The sequence below is a fragment of the Ischnura elegans genome, chromosome 3 (assembly GCF_921293095.1).
Source record: "Ischnura elegans chromosome 3, ioIscEleg1.1, whole genome shotgun sequence".
NCBI lineage: Eukaryota > Metazoa > Arthropoda > Insecta > Odonata > Coenagrionidae > Ischnura > Ischnura elegans.
In genome coordinates, this window is record NC_060248.1 from 44,124,521 (window position 1) to 44,144,347 (window position 19,827).

Below are 19,827 nucleotides of genomic sequence, written 5' to 3' on the forward strand. Positions count from 1 at the left end.
GTATCTTTTCATGGAAGCATTTCCTTATGTATTTTCATTTCACCAATTTCTTGGCAGGCTCAATGAGATAAAAGTATCTTGCCAATAGTCTTGTATGCCCGTTAGTCAGCCACTTCATTTCCTTGCTTATTGTCAAGCTGTGATTTGAAAAATCTAGGCTCGTATGGTTTTGGATGTATTGCCTCATCCTGCAATGCTGCATTGCAAGATTTGGTATCTGTAAGAGGGTTTTTACCTCTGTAAAAACATTATGAATCCATGGAAGCTTCTTTCATTCACAGGAGTAAGGGGAAAACATGTAGCCAGTAAAAATAATTTTGGTGTCCTTTCTGACCAAGGTCTTACTTGGGTGTTATTTTCCTGTCAATTTGGAGGGGTGAAGGTGTTGAATGGGGTGAATATATGTACATCCTTGCTAAGGAGACTGGAATTTCTGGATGGGCTTATCAGAAGTAGGATTTAACTCAAAATATGTAGAGATATTAGGCATACTAATTGCATTCTTTTTTCTGTCATAATGAGGAAGAGGCTGCTAAATAAAATCTTTCCCCTATATTTAACCAAATGAGTGATAGCCACAGTGAAGAAAAACATGGTGAAACTGATACATGTCACCACACAATATGGTGCCATGAAAGTGCTTATATCATTTTCTCTTTGTAATTATCAATTTTAGAAAATTTCCATGAGCTTCTAGCTCAAGGTGTGCCAGACTTTGCTCAATTTTGCTTTTTACTAATAAATCAACCCACCATATGAGCAACAAGGAAGTCCTAAGAAGGAAGGGAGGGAAACCTAACATAAACCTCAAAAAACCATATGGAACTACTTTATCAGCCATGTCATGTAATATGATGATCGTATGAAGTTAGGACTAATGGACACTAAGTATAATAGAGGAAAGCTTTGGATGATATATGAATACATCTAACAGGCAATGAACAATGTGAAAGAGAATACTGCATAGATATGATAGGATTAGCTAGCAAAAAATGAGTGGACAGTCACATCAAAGCAGTCTTAGGTAATTAATCAGTGATGATGACTAAAATGGCATTGACATAAGAATAATAAGCTTAACAAATTAAAAAAACTTGATACGAGTCAATATTTTATTAACCACTTCTACACATGATCTAATTATGACTCCCTTGACATCCAGTTAATCTCAATTAGGCCAAACCAAAAGGGAGAATCATTCATTTCCAATTCTTCCCCAAACAGTGGTAAGGCACATGGTTTCTAGAGTTAAAAAAAGAAATATTATTGTCTTCATCTTTGGCATTTCAGCTAAAGCAAGAAAGGCAAAATGACTTGAGGCACATAATTGTTCACTCCTATTTGAATGTATTGCTTTCTGTGAAGGCTATAGAACTCATGACCCCCTATTCAATATGCAAAATTATTGAGCAAATGAGGGCTAGTAAACCCTACAGGAGTCCATTATAAGTACACCATCTTTTACTGTACCAGAGGTACTTCAACCACGCAAGTCTGATAACCATTGGAATGTGACTTCAGAGACCTTTGTTAAAATAAACATAACTAGGAGCAGGCACCCCCGACAGTCTACACTTTTCTTCAATTTTACTCCATTGATCAGGCTCCACAAGCGACAAAGTTTTGGATGACAGACTGCACCGCTGGGGAAATATAGCACAAGCTACTGGAGTCATGACCAATAGGAAGGCACCAGCACCCAAAACCTGGAGTGGAGCATGTAAAGGCTTCACCCTCTGCATCCAAGGTAGGCTCTGAAAATGTAGTGAAATGCAATTTAAATACAGAACAGATCAGGATTACTACCATTATCCAAAAACTTAAACTCAAAAAGTTATCACATCATGCTTATGTAGTACATAAGGATGGGTCCACTCCATCTATTACTACTTGTCAGTTCTGAGTCCAGTTCACTTCCATTATTCGTTACTTTATTGCGGGAACAAAACACCTCATCTCTCACAATATTAGCAAGTATGCACTCGAGATTGATAATTAACCGGCTGGTGACTTTAAAATGTATGTAATAATATTTTCAATCAGATTTGATTTGAATGATGATAATTGATTTGAATAACTCTACCTCATCTCTTAATAGAAACAATAGATTCCATTCTTAAGGCCTGATTTTACCGTACATTACAATGTACAAGTCTCTGAACATTTGTGTGAATGGTTTCCTGTACAGATTCTTGTACATAAACGGGGACATGATCCACAAATAGGTAGTTACATGGCACATTTTTTTAAGACAAGTTTTCACACATTTCTAAATGCACATTAAGCATTTTCGTTTATTTTTACATATTATTTAAACCTCGGACGCATTATATAAACCACTTTAAATGCAGGAAAGCCATCAACTTATAGGATGCAGACGAAAGCTACATAGAAACACATTGAATTTGTCTGGTGGTAGGAAATGGAAATGAGACATTCAGTTGTCCTCTTGCTTGTGTTGGAGGCTCCCTTAATTATGTGCACTCGATTTTTTTCCAGGACTTTTCCCTATCAGTTTGACCTGTGCTTCATTTGGCCCGTAACTATCCTGAGTTGACCCCTGCACCTCATTGGACTACCTACGGAACTGTATTAAAGCAACGTACACTGGTTCATACTATCCCGATTTTCACCCTAGCAGTTTACATATTCAGTGCCTTTCCTTCAAATCCTTCCTTTCTGAATGTGTCCTTTACTTAGTCTCCCACCAGGTGACTCTGTTTTGAGTTCAATTTTCACAATTGTCTGAACGAAATTAGAACAGGTTCTATTTTCTGTTCAGAAATTCGTACATTTTGGTGTGGTTACATTGGTGTGGTCAATTTTCATGTTCATTCTGACATTCTCATATTATCTTGTACATTTTAATATACTATGTAACCAGGCCTTTAGAATTATTGCATAAACCTCATCAATTCAGCCACCCAATAATAAACTCCAGCCTTTTATCTTGGGTAAAAAAGCTTTTTAAAGCAGAAAATGGAATTACTGCATCAAGACTGATTCTAGACCATTAAACACCAAACTTGGTCTTAGGACTACATACTGTAAGATTTTAATGCACAGAAAATGTTCATCAGTTATTACGATCCTGCTTTAATTTGTGCAGGACTAAAACAATCATTAATATTAATTGTTAGCTGATTTCATAAAGCACAAAAAGCTAAAGAAAAAACATTTCAACATCAGCAATTCATAAGTAGAAGGAGAGCTTTCATCTAAAAGTCCTCCTGAAAATAAGAGATTTATAAAAAAATAATGATAAGCAGAGTAATAAATATACATATGCGACTATTTAACCAAGGTTTTTACCACGTATATACACAGATAAAGAAATATACCCAATATCTGCAACTGCTGGGTTTTGCTTGTCTATAATAAATCTTCTGGTTAATAGGCATAAAGATTAAATGACTAGGAATTCTTTTAACCCTTATCCGGGCAAGGAGGGTCCAACGGGCCCTACTGCCTTTATTACAGGTTATAACATGGGAACAAAATATCCCAGGGCTGTGAACTTCAGTGACTTTGTTTATACGGACAAATGGAATAAGAAAAATAAATTTTTAAATAAAAAATTTTTTTACTTTTTTGTTTATGGTAAATTTAAACTTTTCCCACCGTAACCGGGCAACCTGGGTCTGATGGACCCTTCACATATGCGATCAGTTGCACATCATTAGATGGTTAATATAAAAGGTATTATGTTGTCATTTTTCAAGTATTATTTGGGAATGTTCACACATACATCTAAATAACCCCCTAACACAGTGGTGTATGGCAGGAGGTGAGTTTTCACCAGTTATGCAACACGCTGCACTTGGATGCTTACGAGCATATATATCCAGTTTGTGTTAGCTTCAATCACGAAGTTTGTTTTAGCTATCAAGGTTGGAAAATGTAATAAGTGTAAATAAAATAACTAGGTTATGTACGCAGAATATTATTCAATGTAGCATGGGTGGTAAGATGGGGGCAGATACCGGGGAAGGTGAAAAGGGAATATAGAGTTGAGTGGTCACTGGGAGACACCGGTGCATTACGGTTGGAAAATCCTGATGAAGGAGAGTGAGATGGGAGAGGAATGAACAATACGGAACAAACATCATTATCTGTATATATAAATGAAGGATGGGGACATCTTCCATCCTTCTGTCCCATATAAACTACGGTATGTATGAAAAAGAGTACAGTTCTAGCAAAGTGCTACTGATCAACGTAGATGAAGGCATATAAGATGCTGCGCATAACTGATTCCGAAAATATGGGCTTTTATACGGAACTACCGCCTCAATATGCAATTCTCTTCGGGTAAAAGTAACACAGCCATCGGAGTGATGGCAAATATTTACAAGTTTCCATCACGAAGACATCACATGCCCAGGTAAGTTCTAATAGGTGAGTACTAAGGAAGTAATTCGTAGTTATAGAGAAATTCTATGAAATAACATATTTTTTATAATTATTAGATCATGGCTAAACAAAAGCTTTTGCCTCAAGATGGCACACAAAAACTGTTGAACATTGACGAAACTGGTGACGACGATTTGGATAACCAGCCAATCGAAGAGGAGAGTTCCAATGAAGATGACATTGGCATAAAGAGCATTGCCTGGTTTGGATCGAAGAGTTGTACAGCACCTCACTAAACTATACCAACGAATACGAACAGAAGTGAAACGAGTGACAAAAATTTCTCTGATATAAAGTTTGCATAGAGCCTTCTGAGTTATATTGGAACTATAGGAAAGTATTTACGAATTATTCCAGGAAATTTTTAAGCCAATAAAAGTGGTAAAGTCGTTTCTTCATTGTTTGGTATCACCAAAAATGGTATGTTTGCGTCATTGCCCAAGATAAAAAGTTGGCCGGTAGTTCTTCTATGAATCATGCATCATAATAAAATTATGGAAAACGTCAATGCTAAACCTGAAATTATCAGTCACTACAACTGTACCAAAAGGTGAAGTCGATTTCCTAAACCATTTGGTAAATACGCACATGAGTAAAAGACGCACAAATAGTTGGCCTTTTGCGCTTTGCATGAGTTACTTGGATGTGAGTAGAGTTGCGCGCGTATGTGGTGTGAATGAATACTGATCTAAATTGATGTTGGTAAACATTATTCAAGAAAACTATTCATTCAAAGTTCATCCGAGATTCTGGTTGAGGTTCACATTGAAAGACGATCCAACTTGGGTTTGTCTTGGAACACAGGCTAAGGAATTTTTTAAGAAGGAATTTCTGAGGCAAGACATTCATCAAATTATAGGGCAACAAAATATATATGCCCATAGTAAAAACATTGTGAACAAAAAGAAATGTGTAACAACTGTGAGCAATCGGTGTGCAATGAGCATAGTGACGTAAAACGTGTAAATCAAACGTGAAAAAAGCTTTGAGGGGTAGCCTATCCTGGACTCGTTGATAAAAATTTGTTTTTCCCCCAACAATAAGTTTTGATGTTGTACAGTGTCTCGTTTCATAAGTAAATAATATTCAATTATCTCTTATGTTAATTGATTCTATATTTAAATTATTTCCACCAAAGATCAATTTTATGAAGGATGAATCATCATTTTTTTAGATTTCAAATTTTTGTTACTAATTAACATGTAAAATTTTCATTTATGAACATTAAAAAATATTTTGAAATCATTGATATTGTATAAATTTGCACTATTTGACAAAAAACAATGATATTTATGCTAGCAGGTTGGCCAACTTGAGCAAAAAGAAAAAATGAACAAGGAGGTTCCATTGGGCCCTGCTTGCCCGGTTACGTTAGAAACTTGAGGTGCCCAGATAAGGGTTAATCTTGACTCATGAACTTAACCGTTAATTTAAGAGTTCAGAAAAATTAGAGGTTTCCATTCTAAAAATAAAACATTTCTTCCCTAAGTTGATCCACTCACCTCAATTTTTTCCATAATGACAGGTAAAATTGTCATTCCCGGGGCAGCCATTGCAATTCTAGAAGTCACCACTTGAGAAATGCCCTTTGCAGCAGCAAACTACAATAAGAATTTAACATCAAATTAAAATAAAAACAACAAGGGACATGGAGATTTAAGTCTGATTGGTCAAATTCCCAAAGACACAAAATTATTGGCCACATCAAAGATTCAGAAAACTTGGGCTGCATACATTGATTGATGATGCAACCAAGGTGTTCTCTTTTGCAGTTAGGAGCACAAGAAAGTGTAATGCTGCCCTCATCCTAAAATGTCACCACAAATCCATTTGGTGATATTCCTTGGAAACTTGATCTGTTAAAGCACTACAGAGTCAAGGAATTACGGATTACACCCAAGTCAAGACAAGGCAATGATTCTTCTTCCAAGATTTTGCGCTTAACAGCATTTCTAAGTGCCTCTGACTGGAATGCGGCAACTTCCAAAATAATTTCCTAAATTTTACCTCTTATCATCATAAAAATTTAGTGGTAGGTACTCATTATCAATGTAAATTGTATGAGCTGTGATACCTGTGTCACTAAAATGAGTTAATTTAGTTTAGACTTCAGTTTTTTTAATAAAGAAACATTAATGCAACTACATGCCATGAAACCTAAGGAATATACCAATACTTACTACAATTTCCTCCCAGTAATCATATAGAACTACAATATTATCATTTCATTATGATTGTTGAGAGCAGCATATACGATGATGCTCAAAAGTTATTAATAGGACAAGGACTGATATTGGCATTTAGCTTTCCCAAATAATATCAACCACAAAAAATGTTGTTAAATGGTGTTAAATAATAAAAAAAATATTAACTTCAAATGAAAACTCTTCAGGCATTTTACGCTGAACCTGAGGGGACTTTGAAAAGTAGACCCCAGATCATCCTGTCAAAGCTTGATTAATGCTGACACTTTGGTCACTATTTAATCAGTTTTCGAAAATTTCTAGAGCACAGAGATGAGTGCTGAATGATATACTTACGCATTCTCAATTTCCACAGTGGAGTATTTGCACTCACTAAGAATAGCATTGAAAAGTTATGAATTTGATAGATTATATCATCTAGAGTATACAGTTGGGTAAAAAGCCGTTATAGTTGTCCCGACCCGGTGCATATTTAAATAATTCAACTACGAGGATTGTACCAAAAGTAAGGTTCCCATATTTTTTACAAATACAAAACTATGTTTATTTATATTAATTTTCACATCGTTGAAAAGCTTATATTTTTGCCTATTGTTCAACGTAGCCTCCATTTTCTTCGACACATTTTTATAGACAGTGGTCCAGCTTTTTTATCCCTAAGTTGAGGAAGTCTCCTGCCAACCTGTTTAGGAAGTGTGCGACCTCTGCTCGGACTTCATCGTCGCTCTTGAAGCGTTTGCCACCTAAGAGTTTTGTTTCGGGGATATAATGAAACACCCATGCTTCATCTCCGGTGACGATAGAGACCAACAACTCCTCCCCCCCCCCTAAAATTGTTGAAGAAATTTGCGAGCACAGTCAAGGCTTTGCTGCATGAGTCCGTCAGTCAGCATACGGGGGACCCAGCAAGCACACATCTTGCAATAACCCAACGTTTCTGTTAAAATTCTTTCAATTGTGCCGTGGGAAGCTTCAGGAATGCGTTCAACAAGTTCACGGACAGTGACCCTCCGATCTTTGAGCAGCTCACTATTGATCTTCTGGACAATCCAAAACTGGCGGTCTTCCACTCCATTCTTTATTGTGAACTTCTGAGCGACCCTTGGCAAAAGCCCTGCAACATTTGCGGACGAGCTGAAAGGACGTGCACTCTTCACCATTAAGTTCAGTCAGGTGCTGATGAATCTCCAATGGCGGTAACTTCCTTGCAAGGAGAAATCGGATTACTGCTCGATCCTCACACTTGGCGGGAACGGGGATCATCACTTTCATTGTTGACGGTTGCTAAGCCAATAATGAGCGACACAGTGAATCGCCGGCTGGCAGATTCGAGAGTAGGGGAACCACTGCACACGGCAATGTTGTGGGATTTAGAGTAGCACCTTTGCTCAACATTGTAGCTCATTGGGAACCTTACTTTTGGTACAACCCTCGTATCAGAGTGGTGAGTGGCAACTCAATTTTGAAAAAGCCTTGAAGCACTACGGTTACTGGAGTTGTTTAGTAGAGATACAGCTTGTAATAGAGGTGATCTATCCCATTTACGGTGATGTGCTCAACCAGAGGGGAAAGAATACTTTGATTTATTAAGGGAGTATGGAAAGAAACCCAGTACCAGAACCAATCCAACCTCATGATTTGCAGAATTCAAATATGTATGTAGCTTAATGATAGTACTCGGACTACCACACTAAGCCGAATCTCAATAGCAAAACCAATTTGGAAAACTTCATGAGAGAGAATCTAAGCAACATAATTAACTACGATGAATATTTTTTCTAGATAGAGAGAATACCGTATATGTCTGAATATAGTCCCCCCTTTTTTTCCAAAAATGCCCGTGAAAAAGTTAAGGGGGGTACTATATTCAAACCCATTTTTTAAATTTTTTTCCGAAACTCAAGCCTCAAAATTAGGGGGGGGGACTATATTCAGAGGGGGACTATATTCGGAGGAATACGGTATGTCCAATCAATGGATGAGAGGATTTTGACAAACACCTTCATTCTTGAATGAGGCTTTTGCAATCCATCATTACTTAAATTAAACTCCTCTGTGTCTAAACTTATAATCAGGTTGTTCTGACATTTCACTAACCCTGCTGGTTACTCCTTCCAAGGGCATGGGACTGCAAGCAAGTTAGCCATAAATAACATTCAAGGCAGTGGGTTGGTAGGGTGGAGAGGTTAAGGAACAAAAATTTTTTATATGGGCATCGATGAGTTATTTACCTTGAGGGCAGTATCCCTATTCTTACTCAAATGGAGACTGCAGTTTCCAAATAAATAGCAAAAGGATGCCCATATAAAATTAACTTTCATCCTCAAAATATCCCTTCCCTACTTCCCCTACCATACCGAACAACCAACTTGAAGATTTCATATAGCAACCCCCAATGACATACAGAACCATTTCTTTGGAAGAAACTTCTCCTCAAACCTCAAAATGTTAGGTGAACTTGATTATGTAGTAAGATCTGGAAATGTGGAAGGGCTTCCTTCTACTAAGTTATTCTGCACAGTTAACAACATTAAAAATCAGAGAATTGTGTTAAAATTTACCACATGATATGGAACTAAAAATATGGCGATGAGTAGAACAAGGACCAGTGAGGTATAATCGACAGAGTATTAACCAACCTTTGATTGTCCAACGATGTTTCCATTCTCATCACATACATCAATTCCACGAATTAGTTCATTTTGCCGCATCAAGGGAATGTTTACACAATTGGCAGCAGCAACAGCAGCAAAAGGAACATATCTCTACAAAATAAAACAGATATTTGTTACATTATAGAAAAATTTTAAATGAAATATGCCAATGATGAGAGAAAAACATTGACACCTGCAGTAATGTGCTCGCCCGTTTCTGCAAAAACTTTCTCAAACCCAGAGCAGTGACAAGGGCAGACGTTGTAGCAGACACATATGCCACTCCTAATTGTGTGGTTGTAATTGGAGATTTAGCATTCCTATTAGTATAATTCACCAATGCATTAAATGACTGGTTCACCCACTGCCAAAAAACCACAGCTGGTACCGTCCTGAAAAGTCGATAAGTACCATGTTATGAGGCCCACTGTCAAGTCAGGAAAATAACACACAGGTAACTAAACTATACCAACCTGTAAAATTGAAGCATGCAGCCAGTGATAGCCATACCTCCTGGAACTTGGAATGACATCCTGCCAAAAACATTTTGCCTCTCCCCCGAGTCAGGATGAAAGGCAGATTCATAGAGCTTCTTCGCATAAATTACCTGATCTCTGGTTGTGCCTGGTGGCTCATTTCCTAATCTTGGAAATTTTTATGTGATTAGATGAACGGCAGTTAAGGCAGATCAAAGTTACCTTATTAGTTTAATAGATTGATAATCAGTAAGTCATCATATGTATTATTAGCGGCTTTCTCCGGAGGAATGAAAAGTTTTGTTTGAAAGGGATTCAACAATACATTATGTCATTTCTCATGCACTGCAATCATACTTGAATTATCTCAACAGTAATACTATAAAAGGCCATGTCAATAATAGCTATCTATCCCAGACGAAAATACTCGCCTTTGATGAAAATCAAGTCTATGTTTTAATGCTAAAAGGTAAAAAAATTGTAGTTTTTTTACTTACCTATACTGTTCAACTAAACGCTTAGCTTCGTCGAGTTCTCCATTGGAGGATAAAGCTGTCCGAGGATCAGTGACCCAGAAGAAGTGTTTAGCTCGACCTAAGAAAGTATCTTGGCTCCATAATGGTCTATCGACGTCAATCCTCTCTTGTGAATCCATTGATCGCCAAAAATAACTAGCAATCAGTCAGCTATGTCATTCGAGTCTGCAAGGGAAACATGATTTACTTCTTGTACAAAGCTAGGCAAAGTAAGTCACTTTTAATATGCAGAATATCCGTGACATAGATTCCACAACCAATTCGATAACCACTGAAAAACTTACCAGCCCCCTCCTAAGTTCATTGATCGCCCGACAAGTGTATTACCGCAGTAAACCCTTCCCAGACACCAACAGACTGATCAACTGAATGAAATGTTGACGGGTAAATGTAGATCAGTTGGTATTCCAGAATCCGGCATGCTTTAAAATCAACAATTGTGAAGACGTATCACAATTACATAGACCATAATTAGCGCTATTTTCATCTATTTAGATCTCTTCATTTACCGCTGCGCCAATGCGCATCTTGCGCATATAGCAATTCTTTTGACTTATGTATTACCGGGCATTGTGAATCTCAAAGTTGTTGTGCCGATATTTAGCCTTTGACCATTTCTTTTCCGTCCGGAAATGTGATTGCGGTCTGATAGTTTCCATGAGTTTACACTAGAAATCTAACTTGTTGTCTCGTTGTAGCCTGGAGATATCCCTCGAAATCCCTATGTATTGCGTAATTTTTCTTTATATCGCTAGAAAGTACCATTGGACTGCACCGACTGCACGCTCTGGAACAAGGCACACGATTTAATCATTGCAATGATGTATACTCTATGTAATGGATGCTCAATAATAATCCCAGTGCATCATGTTCGCAAACATTGAGAAGTAATTTACGCGCTGCTGAAAGTAATGAAGACCTGGAATGCAATGCACGACCTGCTCCTGGCCAAGTGAGGAACCTCCTCGGTGTCAGATGAAATGAACATGAGGTAAGTACAATCCTGCATACTACCTGCACATGTACTCTATGCCTATTTAACGCCCGGGGATGCAAATGACCGTGGAAGCAGTGGCGGATCCAGGATAGGGATAAGGGGGGCTAAGGAGTGGGTTCAAATTCCAGCAGTATACGGTCGGAAGAATTACCATTCAATATAGTGAAAATTGGATACCTAAGGGGGGACTATAGCTCCCTTAGCCCCTCATTGATCCGTCACTGAATGGAAGCCAATACTTTCCATATCCTTAACATTTGACATAGTATGGAACCAATCGCATTATCTTTCCAACTTGATCGACTAAGTCTGGATAGTTTATTGAAACATTTACTACTCATGTAGTTCGCAATAAACGTTACTACGGAGCGCTTTACAGAATATAGCGTAGTGTGGCTGGGTGGCCATGGGCTGAACTCTTTTCTTTCCCCCAAGGGAGCGAAATAGTAAAAATAACTCATGGATCAAGAAATTTCTTCTATAGTGGTTCATTTAACAGCATATTATTTGTTGAATATTTTTACTTTTCACAGGTTAAGTATTTTAGAGTATACTTATGGTTCGTCATTTTTATTTTTTATCTACAGTAAATGAGACGAGGTTACTTGATTATTGATAGCGAACTAATACTTTGTAATCATTTTAACCCTTTGTGGAGGCCAAAATTCTTGGGTGTAATTTGAGAAAATTTTTTAAATCGTAATTTCCGAACGACTGAGTCACAAGTGGTAACTACTGTCTTTCGCGTTCATAATTAGCGAATGTTATCTTCAGAATAAAGTCTCTGATGGAAGGGATGCCCTTTTGGTCATTGAAATTGTCATTGTTATAGAGTTTCATTAAATTTTTAACCTTACGGGTGGACCTTACCTCTCTTCGTGAAAGCGTCTATCGGGATATTGTAGCACAAGGCTTGGCTAGTACCCGCGATGTCGAGGAATGATCCAGAATTACATTTCAAAAGATCGCTTCGGAAGGAGAAAGTTATTCTTAAGGAACTGTGACCTAGCTGGCCAAATGCCTCTTTTGTGGTACTTTCATATTCTAAAATATCGATTTTTATCAAATAATAAGTCTAAATTTACATTTTTGGCCCTAATCTTTCTATTTTAGCCAACTTCGCGCCGTGGACAGTGAGAGCTTCGATTCTCCATTTGCCATCCTCGCTTGTAGCATTTAAGTCTCATGAAAATTTGGACACTCCATAAATGAGTGCAATGAATACTTCATTTGTAACATTTCATAGCTGGCTCTAATTATATTTGTACAATTACAATAGTTTCCCCTTATTGCCGCAGTCGAGAGCAAAAATCTAGCGACGAATATAGTTTATGAGAATGAGATGGAGCCCTGATAAAATAATTTGCTTTCAAAGTGAAGATTATTGACTTTCCTAGCAGTGTGGTTTCAGTTATGGTAATGGTAATACAGGAGGAATCTCGAACAAAATTTTGCTGAAATTATGACCAAAGAGGAAAAATTACAATTTTTGTACAATATTGCCGATATTATCGAGCGTTATTTCTTAGTAACTAAAGAGAAATATAAAGTGTCGCAACTATAGGATTTTTCCTTGTAAATACTTGTAAATGTCCTCGTGATCATATTTATGCGGAATGTCTGACTGCCATACTTCGTATTTCACAGAATTAGATTTTAGCCATAGCGACCCCTAACCAAAGACTTGTTATGAGGTTGTACAGTCACTTTCAAAAGTTTTAGGACAAAGTTTGTGGTGCCATTTCTGCTTCATGAGAAATTTTATTTTCCCTTGCTCTTTTTGTTTTCCTTGGTCACTCATCGAAAATATTTCGTTTGACCATGAAGATAAATCCACTCAGAGGGAGTGGTTACTAGTAAATTGGTCATTCTGTTTCGATTTATGTCGGATTTAATGATTATTTCGTATGCATTTACTGCGTACTTGCCCCGATTTTTACTGTTGGTTTGTATTGTCCACTTATTATTATACTACTTCTCCTGCAAGCAGTTGCGATTGACTAGAAGAGTAAACGTGGGACTGAGTTATTGGAGATTGTGGGATTGAGTCCCCGACGTGGAATAAATTGGTCATATTTTTTTAGGTCGTTCACTCGTATTGTATACATTTACAGATTTCAAATTATTTTAAATTCGCATCAACAGCTTTATATCCTTTTTTTAACGATAATAAGTCATATAAAAGTTAGAAATTGGCTTGGATTAGACCCATAATTTGTATGAATGAACAGTACATTTTGAAGGCTAGGGATTTGCAAAATAGGGTAACCCTAACCCGGCAGTGAAGGGCGCATAAGAACCCAGCGTCGGTGTTGACATAATTGTTTAAGACTGGCGATGAAGGTTATCGCATATCAGTTGCTTATTCCAAATTTATCAGATGGTATCGATTGCTGTCGGTTGTTAAGATTTTCTGCAAAGAACACCAAGCTGATCACCCGCCTCGTGAGGGGGATGTTGGAGGACAGAGGGCTAGCCCGTAGTAAAGATTTGAACCTGGCCTCGGCGTTGATGTACTCGTGAAAGACCGGCGGAAAGAGTCACTCTTTTCCTTTCAGTATTAATCACACTATATTCTGAGTAGCTTAAAAATAAAGTTTACGCTTTTTTTTAAATTAGGCGTGCCTTGTAAATGAAGTTCAACGAGTAATAATATAACAGGAAATATAATAACCTAATTTGACAATATAAAATATTATTCACACTCCCTATTCATTCGATCACCTGCTGTCATTCATAGATATATCCAATGCGCTCTAATACACTCATGAATCACCTTGTATCATAATAGGGTAGTTTCCTTCATCAAAGAAAACGAAAGGCATTGATTGCGATTCGTTACCCACCATTAGTGTATTCATAATACACAAATTATTTGGTTTTTGAAATACCGGTTTAGACGAATGGCAAGGGTAAAATTTTATCCTCATTAAAAAAGGCCAAATTGGCGCCCATGCGATTCCACTCCACGTGACGTCACAGGGACCTAGTTTCTACACGAGAGGATAGGAGTTATACATCGTCTGAGGTTACCAATGCATGCATGAGGCACAGAGCTCAGGGAAACATGTCTTAATAATCACTTATCAAAACTGGCTAAGGTCGGAAAGTTTTCTTCGTTTGATATGGTATTAATAAACCTTTTTTAGCCAAGCGCTACTAGCCAGCAAGGTACTCAGCTACCCGCTAGCATCCTGCGTCCTATCAGCGCTCAGAGCCTCGATCAAGGTCACCTCACAAGGCGGGAGGGGGAACCAGAAATGTGTCGCACGGACTTTTTCCCATCATTCCTACTTACGCGTCGCGTTTTCGCGCGCTTGAAAATTTTCACTTTTCATTTAATCGCGAAAAATAGATATCGTCATTTAAAAATCTAAAAGCGTGAAATGTGTACTCCAGGAGTAATAATCTTTCGATTTAGGCAATAAAAAAAGAATAGAAAACCACCCTATTGGCAAAACAATGGACAAAATTCATCGCAATTTACGACTTGAAAGAATTTTTTGCATACCATGTATTCCTCATCCTCCACAGTTCTATTCTTCCTCGTTAGATGCTACGAAAATTTTTCTCCTCAGCGAAAATGGTGAAGTATCAAAAAGCCTAATCGCTTACTAAATTGGTCCCGCTGTGTAACAGCCTCGAATGTTTTTGTCAGACTGTTAAGAATGGCATGAGGGCGGGTTTGTGGAGAGTGATAATATGTTCCATCACCGGTCTTCTAACTGTTGCGTAGCTGCATCCACTGTTGGTCCACTTAGGCTGTACTCTATCGACACAAATGATTATCTTAACTACTTGTCGGAACTTGAATAATGTAAATTTCACTAATTAACTTGGGTGATAAGATTTTTGTGTCCGGGACTGTACCTTTTTTGATGTATGAATTTAAATTTTATTTAATTATCCAAGTCAATGTGGTGGAATAATTTCATCAAGCAGTGTAGAGAGAAATGTAAATTTGAGAAAATGTAATTTAAGCAAATTGAGAAGTTGCAATTCTTTCTGCAGTATAAAATGTTGAAAATAGAATATTCATGATGAAAAACGCAGGCACTTTAAAACAATACTTATCTGAAAGTACGACCAAAGTGGACAAATTAAAGTTTTTGTGTAATATTGTCACTTTGAAATGCGCAATAAGTGGTGGCTCCTCACTAAAAAGAAACCACGTGGCTTAGATGTTGCCAATCATTTGGGTCAATAGCTCAAAAATGCTGCCTTGCCTCTCGTCACAAGGGAGAGGATTATTCTTGGATTGATTATCGTAGGCTACATAATCGTGACAGGCGCCTAAATGGATCTTTCGTGAGATCAATATTCGATCTTAATAGGTCAGCATCGAGGGATCAATTGACGCTATATTTTCCCACACGTTTCTTGGAAGTTAAGCGTCTATTAACATTGTGAGGCGAACTTCGCGCTCTTTCGGTCTCCTATTTATAACGTGCGAATTCCGGTGTCAATTCAAACCTCACTATAGGCAAAAGGGTGCTAAGAAAATTATCACTCGTTTTTCGGAGCACAAGAGGTCTGTGGCTTCAGCTTGTTGAGTGTGAGGGATAATAGATTCTTTTACTCTGACCTATATTGGCAATTTATTTCATTAAATCGGTGCATGAATCGCAAAAGAGATACACATCACTGGTCAACTATCTGAAGATTGATTTCAAGCAGCTCTACACTCAATTCACCAATCAGCTTATTTTTCCACAGCTACGTATTCCCTCTTTTTAAAATCCTTCTTCATCTGTTCCATAAATTTTATTCGAAGTCTTCCTTTTTTGTTCTTCCTATCCGCTTTTTGATTATCTTTATCTGGCTATCATGGCATCAGACCTCATGATATGTCTGGTTAGGTTTTTCCATCTTTTTCTCAAAGGTTTCTGGTCATCATCCCTCAAAATATGATTTTCTTCTTAAAGTAAAAGATACTCGTCGAGAAAAGAGGTTCTTCTATGACCCTCTCTCTCGTAGCTTGGAAAATTCCATTGAGCAGTAGCTCACTCTGAAAGATTGTGGCGTTATCAGAGGTCTAATTCAGATGGTTCATCCGAGAAACGAAGTTTATCTTATTTTCGAGAAAATATCTAAATATTTTCTTCCAAATGCGTGCCCATGAAAAACGTCATGTATCAAGATTGTAATTTTATAAAAACACTAGAAATTATGATTAATACTAGAATACACATCGCTCTGGCAAAATTACTAATATATAGATCATCATCACACATCAATCATGATATAAGAGTAAATTTTTCGATGTAACTGGACTACTTTTTTAGTTATCATTGTATAAAAGCTGTGCATCAATTCAAATCCCGCTGACTGCAAAAAATTGCGATAGTTGGCGCAAGTCGTTGGAAAGAGTACTAAATCAAAACTGTAAGAATTGAACAATCGACTTTATTTACACCCTATTTATACATTGATATTGATGATTGTCTTGATCCCTCAATGTATGCCACCTATTGTGGCGAAAAATGTATCAAAACGCGTGCAAAAATTTTTTATTTGAAACGCTTAGTCGTGACCTGGAATAATTTAGTGCCTTGATATTTCGCTTTGCAGTACTCGGATGTTATCATCGAAAAAATTATTTAAAAAATTGAAATATCACATTTTAAATGACGCTAATGGTCTGCACAGTCTAAGAAGTTTGAACTAACATAACAAAGAGCTCTTAGGAGGAATCGTCACAAAAATTAGAAAATTACTTCCTCGCCTCGTGTATAGAACTAGCGGAATGGACAATTTCCGGTTGAATTCCCGGAATTAATTTATCGTTAGCTATTGAGAAAAGCCATAATTCATAGCTCTACGAAATTTTGATGGTGAAATAAAAGGAATTATATGATTTAATGATTCAAGGTAAGTTTTTTTTTCTGGAAAAAAATGAAAAATTAATATTAGCGTAAAACGCTAAAAATGTTTTTCCTCGAAATGGTTTCGGGTTATTTAGTTTGAGGTGGATACAAAAATTTTCATCGAAATGGGAGACCCTAAGGGAAAAGAGTTTGTTGAATTGAGGTGAAAAGATCCATGGATATTTAATGAAATGTGAAGTTTTCTGTTGTGTGCGAATTGACAACAAAATATCAGTATATGCAACCCACACAGGGCCGGACTGGGACTCCTAGAAGGGCGCTGCCTTCAACTTAAGAAAGGGCGCAATCCGAGGGTAGGGCTATGGGATATTGTTTTGAAATTCACAAAGTAAAATTTGAAAAAAATATGGTTCAAAGTAAACAAAATATAAAAGTATTTTTTTACAACAATGGTTTCAAAAATGATATTTAACTATTACAACGTGTATGTGATGTAAGGTACACCAATTTAACAAGCAAATACTCCAAATGATCATGTATAATTGGCTTCCACTTTAGATGGATATTTTATAAATATTGTATACTTAATATTTTCAAAGACATTTGTTATTGATGTTACAAATTACCCTAATGTCACTATTTACGATATTTGAATAATGGAAAAGATAAAACTCGTAAGTAAGATTAATGTTATAAATGCATTTATTCATGTATACATTTATGCAATCCAAATCATACATGAGACAAGAGACATATTCAACTGTTTTATGAAATAAAATAAATAAAAACTAAAACATATCTTTGTGTAAATACAAAACAGCCTCTGAAGACTGAAGTTGTCACTAATTATTATGAAGGCCACATTTTTGGAGTCCACTTTTATTATCAGAAGGAAAGTAGGCGCTTCATTTCCGTGCTTTGGAAATAGAATTCATCTATAATTTTTTCATTGCTTATCTTTGAGGCTAATTCTCGTTCCGACTGCATCAAGAGGAGAGCTTCGAAATTCTCATTGCTCATGGATGAACGAATTCTCGATTTTATGGGCTTCAGCTTTGAAAATGCACGTTCGCAGCTCACTTGGGTCATCGGTATTGTTAAAAGGAACTTGTAAGCCTTATGGAGTTGCGGGTTCATTAATGAGCACATGTACTGATAAAGTATCCTGTTTCTGGGATCTGCTCTTGCAGCCTGGCTGAAACGCCCTTATATTGACCACTCATGTTTTCAGCTCCATCAAATGAGTTGGCAATACAGTTGTTGATATCAAGTCCTGCTTCCCTTACTACTTCGGTAAATGTCTAAAATAAACTTTCTCCTGTTGACGACGACTGCACGCTCTGTAAGCCAATAATTCTTTCTTCTACTTCTGTTCCCAAAAACAATGACATATTGGTCAAAACCAGAGACATCTGTAGTTGAGTCCATTAAAACAGAGTACGACATAGCTTGCCTTACTTCATCAGCGATAATTGATTTGATCAAACATTTTATAATGTTCATTATTTTGCTAACGGTGGTTTTACTCAGAAATGTCACCTGGCTTCCCCTTCCTCTGGCTTTAGAACTATCATCGTCTGCTGATTTTAACGCAGCTTTACTCATTTGAATGTTTTTTTTCACATGATAATCTAAGTTTCTGTCATAATTGCAGAGAAGAAGGATTGTTTCTAAAACTTTTCCATGGTTCAATGAATGGTTATCAAGGAAATGGGCACTTTCTTCTGATGCCCTATAAGCAAGGCCTTGTTAGCCAATAAGTTTTACAACATCTATAACAGCAGACACCACTTGCCTTCGATCAAATACTTATTTTTTTCTTTTTGCTAGCTGTTTTAAAAAAATTTGCTTGTCGATGGTCGATCCCCTGTCGTGCGCCACCTTAGCCTTACCTGAGTATTTGTTTGATACTGAAACCTCATGTTGGAGTACAGTTTGTGTCAAATGTCTGTAACGGTCAAACCCCTGGCAGAAAACTGATGAACAATCAGTAAAAACTAAGCATACACTGTAAAACAACTTTTTTGTGCTAGTGTTGTAAGTAAGCCAGCTGCATTTAAATTTTTCGCCATCAATATCTACGGACAAAATGCTTTCACTAAAAGGCAGTCGTTGGGCGTTTTTGTCACACTGAACAGGATGAAACTGGAAAAACGAAGCAATGCCCAAGTCTATCCGATTTGGCTTTTTATAGTAGGTACTTGTCATTTTCATTGTCCAACTTTGACTCTTCATTTGTTTGACTCTGTACTGTCAGTGAAACTTTATTGTCTGTTTTGCCTGTTGCTGCTACCGGTTCGCTTGGCTGTACTACTTACACTTCGGAAACTAACAAATCCAGTTAAATATCACTCCCCTGGTCATCCTCCGCCACAGAATGTTCTATACATGAGATTTTTTTTTAAAGTTTTCAATAGGCCTCCCAGATTCTCCATCAGCATTGGAAGAATAACTTGGATGTAAACCATGACCATAAAAAGTGGTTATCTTTGGCAAATTTTGAGCAACTTTTTCCCACTGCCCATAGCGTAGTTTTCTTTTCTGTACTAATTTCCTGATTTTCTTCCTCTCTTTCTTTAGCCTTTCTCCTTCCATTGTGCCCTAAAAAAGAATTGTATGTATACGGAAATGTCCAAAATAATCACTTTAAAGAAATATGTCTAGTTTTGTGGAACAGTCCACCATAAATTATTGAAGGTGACGCGAATGCGGGAGTGAA

General features: G+C 37.1%; 1 protein-coding gene across 2 annotated transcripts in view; it reads right to left on the reverse strand.

Moving 5' to 3' along the window:
• Nucleotides 1-1,098: 1,098 nt before the first annotated feature.
• LOC124155720 (sideroflexin-2) overlaps nucleotides 1,099-19,827 on the reverse strand; it is a 30,703-nt gene continuing 11,974 nt past the window's right edge. The window contains exons 1-7 of one of the 2 annotated variants that reach the window (XM_046529774.1): nucleotides 10,568-10,732; nucleotides 10,245-10,448; nucleotides 9,745-9,915; nucleotides 9,465-9,663; nucleotides 9,257-9,382; nucleotides 5,916-6,014; nucleotides 1,099-1,754 (exon numbers count right to left, since the gene is read on the reverse strand). In XM_046529774.1, coding sequence (XP_046385730.1) covers nucleotides 1,518-1,754; nucleotides 5,916-6,014; nucleotides 9,257-9,382; nucleotides 9,465-9,663; nucleotides 9,745-9,915; nucleotides 10,245-10,402 — 990 coding nt within the window. In that variant the 5' untranslated portion in view covers nucleotides 10,403-10,448; nucleotides 10,568-10,732 and the 3' untranslated portion in view covers nucleotides 1,099-1,517. Of the gene's footprint in view, nucleotides 1,755-5,915; nucleotides 6,015-9,256; nucleotides 9,383-9,464; nucleotides 9,664-9,744; nucleotides 9,916-10,244; nucleotides 10,449-10,567; nucleotides 10,733-19,827 lie in introns of those variants that run through there. The other variant, XM_046529773.1, reaches the window with a different exon arrangement.